Source organism: Coregonus lavaretus (assembly GCF_964263955.1).
Source record: "Coregonus lavaretus genome assembly, chromosome: 16".
Lineage (NCBI taxonomy): Eukaryota > Metazoa > Chordata > Actinopteri > Salmoniformes > Salmonidae > Coregonus > Coregonus lavaretus.
Window position 1 is genome coordinate 29,407,470 of NC_140003.1, and position 21,051 is coordinate 29,428,520.

Below are 21,051 nucleotides of genomic sequence, written 5' to 3' on the forward strand. Positions count from 1 at the left end.
TGTAGGCTATAGTTGCAACCGGGGTGAGAGAAAATATGAGCACAAAACGCCTGCTATCTCGGGCGGCGCTTGAGTTCAGTCATGGATGATTCTGAAAATCACCTCATTTTCTCCGGCGCGTGGAACTGCTGAAGAAGTGTGCATTCTACCAATAGCGCAACAAAAAGGACAATCGGCTTTGTTTTGTTTTCGTCCCATTCTCTTTGTCAATCTCTTGTTTTGAAAGAATGTGGTTGAATCCAGAGGAAGTTTTGCTGAAAAATGCACTGAAGCTTTGGGTTACCGAAAAATCTAACGATTTCTTCATTTTGCAGCGCAGAAGAGGGCATGGGGATTCAGGGGGGAAATTTACAGGTAATACGCCCCCTCCCATCTTCATCTCACTGTCTGTCGTCTGATTTCAGCAGCTTTGGCAGCCTATATGGATACACCAGTCTACGGGATACACTTACAACACAGTAACAACTAATTTATAAACGATGTTGCAACTTGCCATAACCGGGGCTACAATGTATCACTTTAAATAGGCTCAGGATTTTTACACAGCACTACTTGGGAAACAAGTGTTTTCTCCATATTTGGGGTCGTCAACACATGTGCCATGAAGCCTTGGCGCAGTAACGGGCAACTTTTTAATATATAGTATTTAGACTGTTTATTTTGTTTCAGGTCTTCTTTGATTTCTTTAATTTCGATACAATGTTTGTCTGATGATGAACCATGATAAGGTGCCACTTGGTCTTGTTTTTGTTTAGTCATCATACATAACTGAACACATCAAGGAGGATAGAGAGTAGACATCTCATAAAAGGAACAATATAAACACTTCCTGGCAATTGGTTATGGTTTACAGTATTTGCTTGTTTGTGGCCATGGTGAATGGTCAGATGGGGGTGAAAGGTCAGAAGAAGCCCTAGTTGTAATGGGGTTGGCGCTTCTTACAAAACCACACCATAGTATGTTTTGTTATATGAAGAGAAAAACAAGTACAATATCAAGTGGAAGAATAAATCCATGATTCGATTAAGATAAAACATAAAAGCATCTGCAACCTCTATCACTCTGTGTCACTAGCTAAAATAACTTCTGCTTCCTATTTCACAAAGAGCACTTTGCTACAAGGAAATTGTTATTTATTTATATATATATAGGGTTTATTTTCTCGCAACGAGCACACTGTACATGTCCATTGTCCACAGCCATACAAACTCACTGAACCATATAAGCAGAACAAAATACATGATTTACAGTAGTTTAAGTTGGGACTTACAATGTAAGCACAGTGAAGTAAGCGGTTTGGTGACAAATACGTTTGTATTGCCAGGGTGTCATGGTTCAGAGCAGCAGATGGGCAGAGCTTATAGATGTGGTGTGGTTGGAATGGGCAGTGCTCCAGGAGAGGGTTATTTGTCAGGAGTTCTGTTTGTCTTCCATCCCTCTCCTCTTTTGTGGCGGGCGGTTGGGTGGGGGTGGGAATGCCAAACACTAGATAGTGATCTCATACCGACCAGACTGTAGCCTATTGAACGTAGTAAGCCTTGTCTTGCCTGCTGTGTGCTTATTACACATTTGACTGGCCAAATCATTAACAGACTGTTCTTGCTAACGTAATTTTTTATTGTAGTTGAGGGGCGCCGTGTTGCTGTTAGGACTGTTTTTACTAGCGCTCCTTAAATGCTCCATTCTGTTGAAAGGCCAGAATTAAAACTAGACAAGAGGGACTAGTGTTTGTAGAGAAGCATGACGGTGAATAGCAGTGGAGTTAAAGAGGGACTATGATGATGAGTGTAGGCTCTGTTACCTCAGGGTATTAGTGAGCATATCTGATGACTGGTGGGGATTACTGGATGTGTAAATTCTCCCTAAACACTAGTTCCAGGGTTCATTTAGCCTTCTCAACGCCTAGTAGATACAAATTAGTTAGGTCTGGATGGAAATTGAAAGCTTGGGGTAGAGTAGTGCAGCTTCTTTTGAACGTCAACTGGGGTGTCACTGTCAACCATATTGGATGGGATGTTAGGGTCTCTCTCTTAAGTTTGTAGTTTTTAGGCCATGGCTTTGGGGCTTCATATGTGAGGATTTGTGGGGAGGGGGTTTCCAATACAATACTATTAGCCATTGGTTCTAGTGGACCAATATAGTGACAAAGAGAAGAACAATACTTGTGTTGAGTCTCTCAATAGCTTGTAAGCCTATGTTATGCTCTCACATAATGTGGCCATTATGAGACCGTTAGCGACCGTAAGTGATACCAGTTTATGTCCTATATCAAGTCTGGCATCCAGTGCCAATCTTCTTCTGCTTGGCACCTCACTGTGGAATGTCTGGGTCTGTTATAGACATGGTAATGACTTTAGCCTTCTGGCATTATGTGGAATAGGTACCTTTGTGTCCCATCTGCTTAAAGGCACAATCTGTAAAACTTCCTGCTGTTCAACAGTCATTCCACTAATGATAACCATTGATTTTTGTAGAATATAACTTATTAATGCCTTATGAGCTTAGTACAACTGTCTTACCCTATGAAAATGTGATTTCAGTTTAAATGGGTTGGTATAATGTGGCCTCTCTCTCCCATACAGTGGGGGAAAAAAGTATTTAATCAGCCACCAATTGTGCAAGTTCTCCCACTTAAAAAGATGAGAGAGGCCTGTAATTTTCATCATAGGCACACGTCAACTATGACAGACAAAATGAGAAAATAAATTCCAGAAAATCACATTGTAGGATTTTTTATGAATTTATTGCAAATTATGGTGGAAAATAAGTATTTGGTCAATAACAAAAGTTTCTCAATACTTTGTTATATACCCTTTGTTGCCAATGACACAGGTCAAACGTTTTCTGTAAGTCTTCACAAAGTTTTCACACACTGTTGCTGGTATTTTGGCCCATTCCTCCATGCAGATCTCCTCTAGAGCAGTGATGTTTTGGGGCTGTCGCTGGGCAACACAGACTTTCAACTCCCTCCAATGATTTTCTATGGGGTTGAGATCTGGAGACTGGCTAGGCCACTCCAGGACCTTGAAATGCTTCTTACGAAGCCACTCCTTCATTGCCCGGGCGGTGTGTTTGGGATCATTGTCATGCTGAAAGACCCAGCCACGTTTCATCTTCAATGCCCTTGCTGATGGAAGGAGGTTTTCACTCAAAATCTCACGAGACATGGCCCCATTCATTCTTTCCTTTACACGGATCAGTCGTCCTGGTCCCTTTACAGAAAAACAGCCCCAAAGCATGATGTTTCCATCCCCATGTTTCACAGTAGGTATGGTGTTCTTTGGATGCAACTCAGCATTCTTTGTCCTCCAAACACGACGAGTTGAGTTTTTACCAAAAAGTTCTATTTTGTTCATCTGACCATATGACATTCTCCCAATCCTCTTCTGGATCATCCAAATGCACTCTAGCAAACTTCAGAAGGGCCTGGACATGTACTGGCTTAAGCAGGGGGACACGTCTGGCACTGCAGGATTTGAGTCCCTGGCGGCGTAGTGTGTTACTGATGGTAGGCTTTGTTACTTTGGTCCCAGCTCTCTGTAGGTCATTCACTAGGTCCCCCCGTGTGGTTCTGGGACTTTTGCTCACCGTTCTTGTGATCATTTTGACCCCACGGGGTGAGATCTTGCGTGGAGCCCCAGATCGAGGGAGATTATCAGTGGTCTTGTATGTCTTCCATTTCCTAATAATTGCTCCCACAGTTGATTTCTTCAAACCAAGCTGCTTACCTATTGCAGATTCAGTCTTCCCAGCCTGGTGCAGGTCTACAATTTTGTTTCTGGTGTCCTTTGACAGCTCTTTGGTCTTGGCCAAAGTGGAGTTTGGAGTGTGACTGTTTGAGGTTGTGGACAGGTGTCTTTTATACTGATAACAAGTTCAAACAGGTGCCATTAATAAAGGTAACGAGTGGAGGACAGAGGAGCCTCTTAAAGAAGAAGTTACAGGTCTGTGAGAGCCAGAAATCTTGCTTGTTTGTAGGTGACCAAATACTTATTTTCCACCATAATTTGCAAATAAATTCATTAAAAATCCTACAATGTGATTTTCGGGAAAAAATATTCTCAATTTGTCTGTCATAGTTGACGTGTACCTATGATGAAAATTACAGGCCTCTCTCATCTTTTTAAGTGGGAGAACTTGCACAATTAGTGGCTGACTAAATACTTTTTTTCCCCACTGTATGTCAAAGAGCTCATTGACATGTATGTGTTGTCAGATGGTATTTCTCAGTAATTTCCGGTCTCTTTCTGCTCTGGTCTGTCCAGGTCTTCTAGTGGGAGCTCTGGACTCAGTGCTGGACTCCAACGCCCGGGTCACACCGTTCCGTATCCTGCTACAGGTGCCTGGGTCACAGGTCAGCTGGACCATAGCTTGTGGTAAGCTCTCTGACATTTCTCTCCTTTACTTTCTATCTCTCTGATTCTCATATTTGTCTGTCTCTCTCTCTAGCTCTCTCTCTCTTTGTATCTATCTATCTGACAGGTGTTGTATGTGTGTGTGTCTATGTGTTGTTATACAGGTGCTGCTGTCGGAGAGATGAACAGACATTGGGACTGGCTGGTCCAGAACCTACTCCATTCTCTCTCAGTGTTTGAGAACAAGGAGGATGTCGCTAGCTTCGTCAAAGGGAAAGTCAAGGTACTGTACTATTAGAATAAAACCTAATATAGACCTGTGATACACTGTAAATACTTTGTAGGCCAACTGTCAAAAACCACTGTATTCAACCTAATCTGACTCTCAACTGTTGCTCTCTCTCCTCCTGACTTTCTTTTCTATTTCTTTTTATTTTCTCTTCCTCTTTTCTCTTTCTCTCGTTACCCATTTATTTATCCTCCTCCCCCAGGGTCTGATAGCGGAGGAGGTAAGGGGGAAACAGGCGGCTCAGGAGGAGGAGCCTGAGAAGTTCCGGGAGGCGCTGCTGAAGTTTGAGCTATGTTTCGGCCTGCCCTCCTCAGAGAAGCTGGTCACCACCTACTCTTGCTGCTGCTGGAAGGGGCGGGTCCCCCGGCAGGGCTGGCTCTACCTCAGCATCAACCACATGGCCTTCTACTCCTTCCTGTTGGGAAAGGAAGGTCCGTCCCCTTAAATGCTCCCCCTTTCATTAGCACACAGAATAGCCCCAAGTCTGACTGATTGTGAACTGGTTGTGAACTTTGAACTGTTGTCCGCTTCTCTCTCCCTCAGTGAAGTTTGTGATCCCGTGGGCGGAGGTGACGAGGCTGGAGCGGGTCTCCACGGGCCTCATGACAGACATGGTGCGTGTGACAACGCGACGGTGCCAGCGAGACTTCTCCATGTTCCTGAGCCTGGATGAGGCGTTCGGGGTCATTGGTCAGCTGGCTGACATTGCCCTGCGACGCCTGCTGGACAGCGAAGGCCTGGAGCTGGACCGAGTCCTCCAGCAGTCCTCCAACATCACCAAGAGGTCAGAGGGCAATGCAGAAAAAGTTAAATAAAGTTGTATCGTATTGTAGTGTAAAGGAGGGCAGGGTATTTTGTGTGGTTGTATCATTCGCTTTGTTCAGATTCAAATAATCTGAGAGGATTGTATTGGATCAGTTGCTTGCCTGATTAATCAGTTTGATAAACAGTAATTTAATAAGGTTATCTCATTCTTATCTGTTTTGGTCAAAAGAGACCTCATCAAGCGCTTCCTGAAAACCCCTGATATCTTAACTAATTTACTTCCCTCTAGTTTCTGACCATCCTCTATAACCATAGCATCATAGTGCAACTGATCTTCCTTTGAGCCGAGAGGGACGTTCAGTCATGTTCTTCAGACAGACATTATATGACGCTGATGAGCTCAGAAAGACTTGTAAATAGCTAGACTTTGCCCCTAGGTGTTTCAGCCATAACAGGAATACAGCATATCGTGTTACAGTCTATGGGGAAAATAAACATATTTTTTTACAATGTTCCTTCCTTCTACTGCCTGTGTTTTGGGTTCCGGCTGGTCTCAGAACAGTTGTGTAGTGATTGATGGGCCGTGTTCCACTACACAGCACTGTTTACCATACGCTATAAATCAATGTTTGTCTCAGTGTGACTGGAAGGCCCTTCAGCTCTATCCTGTGGGAAATTATACCTTCGCTTGGAGAGGTAGCTCATAAATACACCCCTTTTCTTCTGTCAGTCTTAGTTCTGTGTGTGCGTGTGTATGTGTACGTAGTGCATTCACCATAACATTAACCACCATAACTACCCCGTACCCCTGCACATTGACTCGGTACTGGTAACCCTTGTATATAGCCTCGTTATTGTTAATTTATTGCGTTACTATTTTTCCTTTAGTTTAATTAGCAAATAATAATTATTATAATATTTATTTTTCGCCCCAATTTTGTGATATCCAATTGCGATCTTGTCTCATCGCTGCAACTCCCCAACGGGCTCAGGAGAGGCGAAGGTCGAGTCATGTGTCCTCCGAAACATGACCTGCCAAACCGCGCTCCTTAACACCCACACGCTTAACGCGGAAGCCAGCTGCACCAATGTGTCGGAGGAAACACTGTTCAACTGACGACCGAAGTCAGCCTGCAGGCGCCCGGCCCGCAACAAGAAGTCGCTAGGGCACGATGAACCAAGTAAAGCCCCCCCGGGCAAACCCTCCCCTAACCCAGACGATGCTGGGCCAATTGTGCGCCGCCCTATGGGACTTCCGGTCACAGCCGGATGTGACACAGCCTGGGATCGAACCCGGGTCTGTAGTGACGCCTCAAGCACTGCGATGCAGTGCCTTAGACCTCTGTGCCACTCGGGAGGCCCCAATTTCTTTCTTAATTACTTAAAAAATCAAAATCTGAATTATTGGTTAAGGGCTAGTAAGTAAGCATTTCATGGTAAGGTCTGCACCTCTTGTATTTGGCGCATGTGACAAATAAGATTTGATTTGAAAACAGCGAGTTTCTATCGCCGTTTTTTAAATGTTTAAACTTTTGATGATGTCATTGAGTAGAACTAAATGTAGAAATACGCCATTTTCACATATGTAGATAATGAAAATGAGGTTGACAAGTGGTGGAATTGCCTTTTAGTGTTTCTTATCCTGTCTCTCAGTCAGAAATGTCTGGGTCACCAAAGGCAACAAGGCCATGAGGATTCACCCTCAATCTCTCTTTTACTCTCTCCCTCTCTCTATCCTGGAAGGGAATTCCTAGCTGTCACTCATTTACAACAGAACGTTTCACTGTTTGGGTCATACTCTACCTCTTCCCCCCTGCCAGCTAAGTATCTCTTTCTGAGTGTCCCTCCAACTCTTCCCCCTCAGGGTTCTGGAGGAGCAGGCGTTGAGGGCGTATGTCCTGGCTCTATTTCGGCTACCGCGGGGCGAACGTCTTCAGGAGGTGGCGCTGTGTTCAGTGTGGACGCCCCATGCCCGCTGTCACACGGCAGGAACGCTCTACACCACCGACAGCTACCTATGCTTCGCCAGCCGAGAGGAGGGCCAATGCAGCCTGCTTATCTCTCTCTCAGAGGTACCCCTAGTACCATACTGCAGTGCCTCCCTATTTGATTTATAGAAAGGTCTCACACAAAAAGCCCTCACAAGTTCCCCTAGCCTAGCTCTTACAGTTAATCCAGCCTTCCCAAAGGAGAGCCTTTATCAGTGTACAGTCGTGGTCAAAAGTATTGGTCTTCACAAAGTTTGCTGCTTCAGTGTTTTTAGATATTTTTGTCAGATGTTACTATGGTATACTGAAGTATAATTACAAGCATTCCATAAGTGTCAAAGGCTTTTATTGACAATTACATTAAGTTTATGCAAAGAGTCAATATTTGCAGTGTTGACCCTTCTTTTTCAAGACCTCTGCAATCCGCCCTGGCATGCTGTCAATTAACTTCTGGGCCACACCCTGACTGATGGCAGCCCATTCTTGCACAATCAATGCTTGGAGTTTGTCAGAATTTGTGGGTTTTTGTTTGTCCACCCACCTCTTGAGGATTGACCACAAGTTCTCAATGGCATTAAGGTCTGGGGAGTTTCCTGGCCATGGACCCAAAATGTCGATGTTTTGTTCCCCGAGCTACTTAGTTATCACTTTTGCCTTATGGCAAGGTGCTCCATCATGCTGGAAAAGGCATTGTTCGTCACCAAACTGTTCTTGGATGGTTGGGAGAAGTTGCTCTCGGAGGATGTGTTAGTACCATTCTTTATTCATGGCTGTGTTCTTAGGCAAAATTGTGAGTGAGCCCACTCCCTTGGCTGAGAAGCAACCCCACACGTGAATGGTCTCAGGATGCTTTACTGTTGGCATGACACAGGACTGATGGTAGCGCTCACCTTGTCTTCTCCGGACAAGGTGTTTTCCGGATGCCCCAAACAATCGGAAAGGGGATTCATCAGAGAAAATTACTGTACCCCAGTCCTCAGCAGTCCAATCCCTGTACCTTTTGCAGAATATCAGTCTGTCCCTGATGTTTTTCCTGGAGAGAAGTGGCTTCCTCTCTGCCCTTCTTGACACCAGGCCATCCTCCAAAAGTCTTTGCCTCACTGTGCGTGCAGATGCACTCACACCTGCCTGCTGCCATTCCTGAGCAAGCTCTGCACTGGTGGTGCCCCGATCCCGCAGCTGAATCAACTTTAGGAGACGGTCCTGGCACTTGCTGGACTTTCTTGGGCGCCCTGAAGCCTTCTTCACAACAATTGAACCTCTCTCCTTGAAGTTCTTGATGATCCGGAAATTGTTGATTTAGGTGCAATCTTACTAGCAGCCAATATCCTTGCCTGTGAAGCCCTTTTTGTGCAAAGCAATGATGACGGCACGTGTTTCCTTGCAGGTAACCATGCTTAACAGAGGAAGAACAATGATTTCAAGCACCACCCTCCTTTTAAAACTTCCAGTCTGTTATTCTAACTCAATGAGAATGACAGAGTGATCTCCATCCTTGTCCTCGTCTACACTCTCACCTGTGTTAACGAGAGAATCACTGACATGATGGCAGCTGGTCCTTTTGTGGCAGGGCTGAAATGCAGTGGAAATGTTTTTTTGGGAATAAGTTCATTTTCATGGCAAAGAGGGACTTTGCAATTAATTGCAATTCTTCTGATCACTCTTCATAACATTCTGGAGTATGTGCAAATTGCCATCATAAAAATTGAGGCAGCAGACTTTGTGAAAATTAATATTTGTGTCATTCTCAAAACTTTTGACCACGACTGTAGTGCAGTGTATTTTGTGCTAGAGGTGGTGTATTTTGGAGGGGTGGTGTATTTTGGCTTCTCAAACAGACTATGTTGACGCTGCTTCTCTACTGGTTAAAGTGTAACACTGGTGGAATGTAGCGACTGCTGTTTACACTGTACACGTGTTGTTGGAAGTGTTAGAGTTTACACCTTTAGCTTTACCATGGTTATCTACATTATATACCAGTCAGTCATATATCAAGCTATATATAGATGTATGTATGGCTCTGCTATACATAAAAGCTATTCATAGTTTATTACTGTGTTATTACTGTTTTACAAGTAAATAGCGCTACAGTAATTTCTTTGGCTGTTCACCTCTGACCCCTGTCTCCTCCTGTTTTATTGTCAGGTGATCTCCATAGAGAAGGCGGAGAGCACCAGCCTGCTGCCCAACCCAGTGATCGTCAGCGTGAGGAGTAAGAAGGCCTTCCAGCTGATGGAGCTGCAGGACAGAGACAGCCTGGTGGACAGCCTGACATCACGCCTCAGATCCCTGCAGTGGAAACACTCCATGTTCCGCAGCAAGAAATCTCTGGTATGCTACAGCTACACTACCAACCGCTAAATGTCTGTTGTCAATTATACACATCATATCTCATGGTGATGCCCAACAGGCCTAGTCCACGAAGTACAATTACTTCATTGTGTATATTTGACTAATTCTGGTGTTTGGCTGCTCCAGACCTCTTCGTCTCCCTACTACACCTTCTACTATGACACCATGTACTGTGACGGGGAGGAGATCGAGGAGAGACCACTACGTCAAACAGTGAACACAGAGGCTCTGATGGCATGCTACCATCACTCTCAACCTGACCCCAACAACAGCACGGCTGTGAGTATGGAAACTAGCGCACCATTGGCTGTAGCCCTAATATGAATAGGGCCTCTATTATTATGGTGTTTAGATAGCAGATACAGTGGGGAAAAAAAGTATTTAGTCAGCCACCAATTGTGCAAGTTCTCCCACAAAAAGATGAGAGAGGCCTGTAATTTTCATCATAGGTACACGTCAACTATGACAGACAAATTGAGGAAAAAAAATCCAGAAAACCACATTGTAGGATTTTTAATGAATTTATTTGCAAATTATGGTGGAAAATAAGTATTTGGTCACCTACAAACAAGCAAGATTTCTGGCTCTCACAGACCTGTAACTTCTTCTTTAAGAGGCTCCTCTGTCCTCCACTCGTTACCTGTATTAATGGCACCTGTTTGAACTTGTTATCAGTATAAAAGACACCTGTCCACAACCTCAAACAGTCACACTCCAAACTCCACTATGGCCAAGACCAAAGAGCTGTCAAAGGACACCAGAAACAAAATTGTAGACCTGCACCAGGCTGGGAAGACTGAATCTGCAATAGGTAAGCAGCTTGGTTTGAAGAAATCAACTGTGGGAGCAATTATTAGGAAATGGAAGACATACAAGACCACTGATAATCTCCCTCGATCTGGGGCTCCACGCAAGATCTCACCCCGTGGGGTCAAAATGATCACAAGAACGGTGAGCAAAAATCCCAGAACCACACGGGGGACCTAGTGAATGACCTGCAGAGAGCTGGGACCAAAGTAACAAAGCCTACCATCAGTAACACACTACGCCGCCAGGGACTCAAATCCTGCAGTGCCAGACGTGTCCCCCTGCTTAAGACAGTACATGTCCAGGCCCGTCTGAAGTTTGCTAGAGTGCATTTGGATGATCCAGAAGAGGATTGGGAGAATGTCATATGGTCAGATGAAACCAAAATATAACTTTTTGGTAAAAACTCAACTCGTCGTGTTTGGAGGACAAAGAATGCTGAGTTGCATCCAAAGAACACCATACCTACTGTGAAGCATGGGGGTGGAAACATCATGCTTTGGGGCTGTTTTTCTGCAAACGGACCAGGACGACTGATGCGTGTAAAGGAAAGAATGAATGGGGCCATGTATTGTGAGATTTTGAGTGAAAACCTCCTTCCATCAGCAAGGGCATTGAAGATGAAACGTGGCTGGGTCTTTCAGCATGACAATGATCCCAAACACACCGCCCGGGCAACGAAGGAGTGGCTTCGTAGGAAGCATTTCAAGGTCCTGGAGTGGCCTAGCCAGTCTCCAGATCTCAACCCCATAGAAAATCTTTGGAGGGAGTTGAAAGTCTGTGTTGCCCAGCGACAGCCCCAAAACATCACTGCTCTAGAGGAGATCTGCATGGAGGAATGGGCCAAAATACCAGCAACAGTGTGTGAAAACCTTGTGAAGACTTACAGAAAACGTTTGACCTGTGTCATTGCCAACAAAGGGTATATAACAAAATATTGAGAAACTTTTGTTATTGACCAAATACTTATTTTCCACCATAATTTGCAATAAATTCATAAAAAATCCTACAATGTGATTTTCTGGATTTTCTTTCCTCATTTTGTCTGTCATAGTTGACGTGTACATATGATGAAAATTACAGGCCTCTCTCATCTTTTTAAGTGGGAGAACTTGCACAATTGGTGGCTGACTAAATACTTTTTTCCCCCACTGTACCATAATAATGGTGGCTGCAGCAATATGAGGACTACATTAGCCAATGTGTTTTCAGTCTAGGCTTGATGTTTAGCATTGCGAATTAGGACTGTTTTAGGGTTTAGCTTGGTTGCCAGTTTCTAGTTGAAGCAGGGTGATTCTTGAGCATTCTCTCCAGTGGATCTATATTAAATACAATTATTAGCTAATCACACCATTTTAGTATGTCATAAATTTGAGGATTCCATAGAAAATTTGGTGTATCTAAATCTAATTTAGTGTCTAAGCATTTCACTGCACCTGCTATAACATCTGCTAAACCGTGTACATGACCAATAAACTTTGATTTATTTGATCCAAAGTGTATTGGTGTTAGTCAATTTAAATGAAGGTAAATAACATTGTGAGCAAAATGATTAATCATATCAGTTTAGTAAATTATTTTTAAAGGTTTGAGGATCTTAGATTTGAGCATTTATGGCCTCCATTTCAGAAAATACTAATTTACCTAAATTGTCTCATTGGTGTTACCATAATTCATGTTACTACTCCTACTGGTCGCACAATGTTATCATAATATAACAAAAATATTTAAAGTTATTAAGCTACCATATTCGTTGATTTAGGGTGGGAGGATGTACCCGCATACATAAAAAACAAATGCCACTGTAATTCAGGAATGACACAGCAACTCCTTTGTTGTTGTCATACCAAAAATGTAGTAGACTGAATCAGAAACAGACTGGAAACCAGGGTATGCTAAATGTGATATAGTGGCAGGTCTGGGATGAGGTTGTGACTCTGTACATCTCTTCTATTATTTACACATATTGATCTCTGTTCTCCCCCTGGCTGGCACCCTGGGTAACTTGACCTCCTAATACAGGCCACGGCTATTGTGGTTAATAGTGCTGAGAATGTGCTTACAGTACTATACTCGGTTTGCTGAAGGTTGTGTGTGTGTGTCCTGTAGACCATGGAGCAGGTGAAAGAGCGTCTGTGGGATGACCACTTCTCGGAGTACGGTCGAGGCGTCCACATGTTCCGCACAGAGAAGATCCAGAAGCTGGTTGCCATGGGGATACCAGAGTCGCTACGGGGAGAGCTATGGATGACCTTCTCTGGTGAGGGGCGGTGGAGTCTGAGGTCATTGGTTACTATAACAACAGGCCAAATACACTACATGACCAAAATCATGGGCATTAATATGGAGTTGGTCCACCCCTTTGCTGCTATAACAGCCTCCACTCTTCTGGGAAGGCTTTCCACTAGATGTTGGAACATTGCTGCGAGGACTTGCTTCCATTCAGCCACGAGCATTAGTGAGGTCGGGCACTGATGTTGGGCGATTATGCCTGGCTCGCAGTCGACGTTCCAATTCATCCCAAAGGTGTTCGATGGCGTAGAGGTCAGGGCTCTGTGCAGGCCAGTCAAGTTTTTCCACACCGATCTCGACAAACCATTTCTGTATGGACCTCGCATTGTCATGCTGAAACAGGAAAGGGCCTTCCCAAACTGTTGCCAAAAAGTTGGAAGCACAGAATTGTCTAGAATGTCATTGTATGCTGTAGCGTTAAGATTTCCCTTCACTGGAACTAAGGGGCCTAGCCCAAACCATTGAAAAACAGCCCCAGACCATTATTCCTCCTCCACCAAACTTTACAGTTGGCACTATGCATTCGGGCAGGTAGCGTTCTCCTGGAATCCGCCAAACCCAGATTCGTCCATCGGACCGCCAGATGGTGAAGCGTGATTCATCACTCCGGAGAACGCGTTTCCACTGCTCCAGAGTTCAATGGCTGCGAACTTTACACCACTCCAGCCGACGCTTGGCATTGTGCATGATGTTCTTAGGCTTGTGTGCGGCTGCTAGGCCATGGAAACCCATTTCATGAAGCTCCCGACGAACAGTTCTTGTGCTGACGTTGCTTCCAGAGGTAATTTGGAACTCAGTAGTGAGTGTTGCAACCGAGGACAGATGATTTTTACACGCTACGTACTTCAGCACTTGGCTGTCTCGTTCTGTGAGCTTGTGTGGCCTACCACTTCGGGGCTGAGTTGTTGTTGCTCCTAGACGTTTCCACTTCACAATAACACTTACAGTTGACTGGGGCAGCTCTGACCTGCTGACTTGTTGGAAAGGTGGCATCCTATGACGGTGCCACGTTGAAAGTCACTGAGCTCTTCAGTAAGGCCATTCTACTGTCAATGGTTGTCTATGGAGATTGCATGGCTGTGTGCTCGATTTTATACACCTGTCAGCAACGGGTGTGGCTGAAATAGCCGAATCCACTCATTTGAAGGGTTGTCCAAATACTTTTGTATATATAGTGGATATTTAATGGTGGGGTTATGGTTAGGGTAGATATTTATATATCCCCAAAGGAGGGAGAGAGAGTGCTGTTTTGTGCTCTACTCGACTGCCTACTTTTAGTTTCCTTCCTGTGTACTGTACCATGCCTAGCAATTCTAGTATGTGCCATTTTATATCTTAGAGTTTGTGGAGTGGCTTTTACCTTTTTTAGAATCAGAAGTCTCGATGCAACATTGTAGAGTCGATTCTCGGGGACCCTACTTTGCCATAACTGTTAGCATCAGAGTTAATGTAATATGGAATCCAGAGCAGCAGGATTTAGTGGGCATACAAATAACTCCAATGAAAACAAGCAATTAGGCCTGTGAGCACCCTGCACCAGAAACAGACAGGCAACCGATTGTGGCTTCACCACTCACTGGGATAGAACTGTTTTCTTTGGCCCCATATCAAACTGTCCTAGGTCCATGTTTACTCCCTCTCAATTGTCTGAAAGCATCCTTTCACATCCTAGAGGGGGAGTCAACAAAGGGAAAGAGCTAGTAAAAAATAAAAAAGCCTTGTCCCAAATTAAACTCAGTTAACCCAGAACTAAAGTCTTGCATAATTGGTCAGATGCTTGTAGTCTGTCCATGAGAGATTAGTCCCAAAGTAACCCCTACCTTTTTGGTGTTTGCAGATCTGAAGGAACCGGATAGGTGATTTATCCATTCCTTTTAGATCGAAAGGAAAGGGATAGGGGATGTTGTCTGACCAGGCCTTCATGTAAGTGGTTATATGCTGTTGCTGTGTAACACTGACACCATTCCCCTTGGAAACGCAGATGCCTCGTCAGAGTTGTCATCCCACCCAGACTACTACTCGGGGCTAGTGACGGAGTCTATGGGGCAAAGCAGTCTGGCCACGGAGGAGATCGAGAGAGACCTGCACCGCTCGCTGCCCGACCACCCTGCCTTCCAGAACGTCACGGGCATCGCGGCGCTGCGCCGCGTCCTCACCGCATATGCCCACCGCAACCCCAAGATTGGCTACTGCCAGGTAAGGCACCCACCACCATACAGTATGTCACAATGTGTGCACACGTGTACATTCTACTGTATAGTGTGTCCAGTGTCCATAACCATAACCATACAGTTACAGACAGTATAACTGACTGCCTGTCTGTCTTTCTAGTCAATGAATATCCTGGCATCTGTGCTGCTGCTGTACACTAAAGAGGAGGAGGCCTTCTCACTGCTAGTGGCTGTGTGTGAGAGGATGCTACCTGACTACTTCAACCGCAGAGTCATAGGTGAGAGGTCAAACTGACCTGTATAGGTTTACCGCTGCTACTGCTATTGTTACTACAGTACTTTTACTACAGCGATGGTTTGTTTACTTCAGCTAGTACTGTACATTAGAGAAGTACTATCAAAGACACAGCAGAGAGACTCTATCAGTACACATACATTTTCCTGTAGTGCTGTTCTGGTGTTTAGGTGATTTGAATGTGGTTTCGTTGTGGCATGTTTATTCTGTCAGGCCAATGGAGCCAACAATAACCAAAGGCTTTCTTTAGCCACCATGAAGCGTGTGCTGAAACACAAGCTAATTTCCTCTGCTTTGTTTTGCTATTTATTTATGCCGCATATGAAATGCCTTGAAATGAAATGCCTTCAAAGTAATTTCCTCTTCCTTTACCTGTTCTGTCTGAATGAGTGTCTGGCCTGTTCTGCTTTGAAATGACAGTTGTTTACTTATTCGCCTTAGAAAATAGATTGTTAATCTCCAGGCAACTTCCTCGTTCAAATAGTCTTTAAAATAGAATTTATCTGGGATAATTCACAATGAGTATACATCATGAGTATGCACTCACAGTATATCCATACGACCAAAATCCATTTCCCTTTGTGGGATAAAAAATATATAGAATTTTATACTTCTATATGTGTGTTTATCTATAATATAGATTTTCACGTGTGTTTGCAGGTGCTCAGGTGGACCAGTCAGTGTTTGAGGAGCTGATCCGGGATCGTCTTCCCGAGCTGGCCGAGCACATTCCCGACCTCTCCCCCCTCTCTTCCATCTCCCTGTCCTGGTTTCTCACCCTGTTCCTCAGCGTGCTTCCCTTCCGCAGCGCTGTCTGTGTGGTAGACTGCTTCTTCTTTCACGGCATCAAAGCCATCTTCCAGCTGGGGCTAGCTGTGCTGGATGCGAACGCTACTGCGCTGTGTGCTAGTGCAGATGACGGCCAGGCCCTCATGATCCTCACTGGGTAATGCTAGACAAGATTGGCCAACCCTAATGTGTGGGATGTTTATAGTTAATCAGGCCTTTTATTTTCACTCTTGGCTCTGTCTGCAGTTTTCTGGACCAGGTGAAGTACGATGAAGATCCGTCTCCCCCTGCCACTCACCCTCTCTCGTCTCAGAGTGGGGAGGAGGAGGGCAGCCTGCCTGTAGAACAACATACCCTGATCACTGACCTCATTGCTGACTCCTATGAGGTAAGACAGCACTGCAATACTCCCTCCACACCACCAGAGGGTTGTGGTGACAGTGTGGAGCTGATGTTTGTTCTCGTTGTGTGTTCTGTCTTGTCAGAAATTTGGAGACCTGACGGTGAGACAAATAGAGAAGTTGCGATGCAGACACCGGATCCAGGTTCTCCAAGCACACGAGGACACCACCAAGGAGAATGCGGTGGTTCTCTCATTTCACATAAACGGTCACACGCATGCATGAAATACACCATGACCAAAGGTTGAAACCTTACACTTTTCCTCTCCAAAATGCTCTGACCCTTCCCCTCTCTCTCTGTGTATTTAGCTCAGGGTGGTGACCCCAGATGTCTCTCTCTCCCCTGAAAACCTGGCTGATGTCTACGACCTCTTCAGGGTACTTCAGCTCAATTCAACACACCTTCATTTATCTCCCCAGGACCGCTAAGAAAGCCATTGCCAGAATACAATAATAACATCCTCCACTTATAGTCCAACTGTACAACAATACTTCTGTTTCTGTTTGTCTTATAGACAGAGCACTTCATCAACCTGTACTGGGGCGATGGGGGCACCACAGTGGCCCTCCAGCACCATGACCCAGGCCGGCCCTATGTGGAGCAGTACAGAGTGGACCGGGCCCAGTTTAAGAGCCTGTACATGCTGCTGGTTCCCTGGCTTTGTGGCCTCCATACTGACACTGTGGCCCACCGGACCTTCACACTACTGGACCAGGACAGAGACTCACTCATCACCTTCAGAGAGTTCGCTGGGTGGCTGGGTGTGTGAACGAGTGTTTGTGTGTGAGAGAGAAAGTAAGAGAGGGAGGGGGTGTGTATTTAAAAGAGGGAGAGTGAGTGAGTGTGCGTATGCCTGAAGAGAGACTTTGTGGGAAATATGAGTTTGTGTGCGTGCATGACTGTGTGCCTGCAAGTGTATACAAATACCAAGAAAACATACACCATGCTATCTCACATCCAAGTCCCCTTGTAAGGCATATCATTCATGAACATTGGAAACCTGCCCACTATGCTTTTATGGGCATTTGGAATTCAGCCCACAAAGCTTTTATGGGAATCAATATCCAGCCAAGGCTTTTAGGAGATGTTGTGTACAGTACAGTGGAGGACTGAAGTAGAGGAAGATTAAGATTATGTAAATTCACCTCTTAAATTCACACACATCTGAAGGGCTCCCTCTGTGGTCCTCTATCATTCAGTATAAACACTAACCTATAATGTACTGACAGTATAAGCACTAACCTTTCATTATTGACACACATTGTGATTTAAGGCCAATGACAATTCTGTGTGTGTGTGTCTCTCTGTTTCAGATACGCTATACTGTGTGGAACTGAATGAGAAGGTCAGACTACTGTATCGTTTGCACATACCTCCAGGTGGGTCACATAGCTTTCCTATGGTGTTTTTGCTTCTTTCATGTACTTTAGTTGGACATGCAATTATCTTTAAATAACATGTGCACTTTGTGACAACTGCTGATGTAAAAAGGACTTTATAAAATAGATTTGATTGATGAATTAACTAGAGATTAACATTCTTCATAATACGACTGTTTCCTGTAGCTCTGACTGAGAGTGAGGATGACCCGTCTCCACTGAAGAGCCCTCTGCTGTCAACTACCAGACCACTCCATGTAGAGCTGCCCAATGGTAAGTATTCACACACTGTTCCAGGTTCACATTTACAGCACAGGTCTGTTTAGATTATCACATTGATGTAGCTCCTGATGTGTGTGTTCGTGTTGAAGGGGAGATAAGAGACTTTCAGGAGCAGTTGAAGCAGATGCTGAAAGACCTGGCTAAAGAGAAGGAGAAGGATGTGGAGCAACCTTTACCTCCAATGAACCAGGTACATACAATTAAAAAAGGAATTCAATTAGGAATCTATTAAACAAAGAGTAATTGAAAGGTACTAAGTAGGCCTCCCGAGTGGCGCAGCGGTCTAAGGCACTGCTTGAGGCGTCACTACAGACCCGGGTTCGATCCCAGGCTGTGTCACAACCGGCCATGACTGGGAGTCCCATAGGGCAGCACACAATTGGCCCAGCGTCGTCCGGGTTAGGGGAGGGTTTGGCCAGGGGGGCTTTACTTGGCTTATCGCGCTCTAGCGACTCCTTGTGGCAGGCCGGGCGCCTGCAGGCGGACTTCGGTAGTCCTTTGAATGGTGTTTCCTCCGACACATTGGTGCAGGCGGGTGTTAAGAAGCGCGGTTAGGCGGGTCATGCTTCAGAGGACGCATGACTCTAACTTCGCCTCTCCCGAGCCTGTTGGGGTGTTGCAGTAATGAGTCAAGATTGTAATTGGATCGCAATTGGATATCCCGAAATTGGGGAGAAAAAAGGGGCAATACAATTTTTTATAAAAATAAAGGTATAAACTTGTATTATTGTTTTCTACAGAGGGAGTTCATCCAGTTCTGTAAGACCCTCTACAGCATGTTCCATGGCAACCCAGACGAGAACGAGCTCTTCCAGGCCATCGCTACAGTGACCAGCCTGGTGCTGCAGATTGGCGAGGTCGACCACCGCAGCCGCTGCTCGGGGTCAGAGGTCAGCAGCGAGGGTGGGGCCGGAGACGAAGTAGAGGACGATCACAAGGAGGGGAGTCAAGAAGACCACCCGGTCTTCAGCACCAAAGAAGAAGAAGGAGGAGGAGAGAGGAAGGAGGGGACCAGCAAGAGTTCAGGGTCTGAGAGTCAGAGCGAGTGGACGGTCAGCTACGCTCAGATCCTGGCCTCTCTCCTCACAGAACAGCAGCTGGTCAACTTCTTTGAGAAACCGATGGACCTGTCAGCAAAGGTAGCTGAGGCAAAAGTGAAACAGTACCATGAAAGGGCTGGTCTGCTTATGCTCCAGCAAGGGACCAGCTGATTTCAACATGACCAACAGAACATAGAACCTCGATGTGAGAACCACAGTGTAACCCAATACTGGGCTTCCAATCTAGTTTCTTGTCTAGCTGTCCAGGCACCTTTGTCCCCAATAAGTTGCCGGTGTCCGTGTCCTCCGTCTTACAAGGATGAGTGGGTACCAAGAGTCCGTATGTGCCTATATTGAGTCGTAGGTATGGAAAATGTATGCACTCACTAACTGTAAGTCGCTCTGGATAAAAGCGTCTGCTAAATGACTAAAATGTAAATGTAGGTCTGTCGAGCACAAGGGAGAAGTAATGTAGATGTGTAGGTCTTCCTCTCCTGATGTAGCCGTGGAGAAATGTGGCCTTGTCTTTTGGGATCAACAACTGTTTAAAAGCAGGTTTACCAAAACCAGAGGCGGCCGAGACATGTATGATAATCAAGAAACTACATGATGTATCAGTCATAATCATATATACTACTGTGAGAATGTCCCATGCACTACATGACACACAGCACCATGAAAATGAATATTTTATTTTTTGTTGCTCAGTATTTATAGACAAGTTTTCATTCTGCTTCATCCGGTCTATGAAATGGGAACAAACTAATATGCCCAGTTTTAGTGAAATTTTATTTGACTTTACATTGGCTGCCTGGTTGGTGATACTTGTTTTGTTTGCCATATTGTCCAATCAGGTAGAGCAGACAAGTGTTCTTTTCTGACCAAATATTTTTTGCCTGTATGCCTGCAGTGTATCATTTTGGCAAGCTTTTTATATATAGCCCAAGGAGTCAAGGACATTTAACTGCCAAATGTTTGTCATACAATAATGGACATTGGAATCTTGCCTTTGTATGCGACACATTGAAAATATGCACCTAGATCTTTTGTCAAATCACATTCGTCACTGTTTACAGCAGGTATAAAAGGTGCAGCGAAATGCTTGTGCTAGCTCCCTCAACAATGCAGTACATTAATCAATAATGTTTGTTGTATTGATTGAATGCATTTTGTTATTTTAAGAACTCTTATTTTAGGTGTTCTAAAACTGGTTGAGCCTTATTATTCTACCAAGCATATTTCTTCATTCAAGCCTTAAGTGTAAGTGACCAGTATTATATTATAGACTAAAGTCCTACACACCTTCTCAAAATACTAGATACTAGACAAACGAAACTGCTGTGCCTCAGATTTAGTTGAATAAGTCTTCTATACAGAACTTGATTTTGCAATTTAAAATCAGTGGTTGCTGTAAATTGAGGTTTGGGGTTATTCCAGAACCAGACTGACGCCTTCCAATTGACTACAGATGCACCTTTGATTTTGAAATGTTATTTGTAGTGCACACTCACAAGTTCACTTGACGTGCATTATCACAAATTGGGCCATTTATCACTTTGACTTATCAATTTAATATCTGCTGCAGAATATCAGACATGGATTGTTTGTAAATCATTAAAACCATTTTTGCATCCTTATCTTATTCAGTGTATTACAAAGACTGATTCACCAAGGAGATTGAAGACCCTCGAAAGCACATTGTGTAATGCAATGCGGCTGAAGTAAACATATGCTTTTATATCCAAACACTAAATCAGACACTTGCTCTAGAAAGAAAATTAAATATAATTTAATGCAATTGCTCCATCAATAATCCCAGTTAGTGATTGCATAAACTCCTGATGA

At 44.5% G+C, this 21,051-nt stretch overlaps 1 protein-coding gene across 2 annotated transcripts; it reads left to right on the top strand.

Annotated features, from left to right (window-relative positions):
- The first annotated feature begins 58 nt into the window (after nt 1-58).
- LOC311143321 (TBC1 domain family member 8-like) lies at nt 59-21,000 on the top strand. Of its 2 annotated transcripts, none has more exons than XM_084179151.1 (20): nt 59-354; nt 4,266-4,376; nt 4,520-4,638; nt 4,847-5,075; nt 5,188-5,428; nt 7,274-7,481; nt 9,543-9,728; nt 9,876-10,028; nt 12,666-12,816; nt 14,830-15,044; nt 15,180-15,297; nt 15,975-16,260; nt 16,350-16,491; nt 16,589-16,687; nt 16,814-16,882; nt 17,020-17,266; nt 17,819-17,884; nt 18,071-18,157; nt 18,229-18,356; nt 18,907-21,000. In XM_084179151.1, the coding sequence occupies exons 1-20, from the start codon at nt 228-230 to the stop codon at nt 19,375-19,377; spliced, it is 3,453 nt and encodes a 1,150-aa protein (XP_084035277.1). In that variant the 5' UTR covers nt 59-227; the 3' UTR covers nt 19,378-21,000. The 2 variants fall into 2 exon arrangements, with proteins under 2 accessions (XP_084035277.1, XP_084035278.1); XM_084179152.1 differs by having other exon boundaries at nt 18,256-18,356.
- Nucleotides 21,001-21,051: the final 51 nt, after the last annotated feature.

What these genes read in the sequence shown, in the direction of transcription:
- LOC311143321 (XM_084179151.1), top strand. Translation starts at nt 228, where the DNA reads ATGTGGTTGAATCCAGAGGAAGTTTTGCTGAAAAATGCACTGAAGCTT. An exon ending in TTCAGGGGGGAAATTTACAG is followed by an intron (nt 355 to 4,265) that starts GTAATACGCCCC and finishes TGGTCTGTCCAG; the next exon opens with GTCTTCTAGTGGGAGCTCTG. An exon ending in TCCTCCAACATCACCAAGAG is followed by an intron (nt 5,429 to 7,273) that starts GTCAGAGGGCAA and finishes CTTCCCCCTCAG; the next exon opens with GGTTCTGGAGGAGCAGGCGT.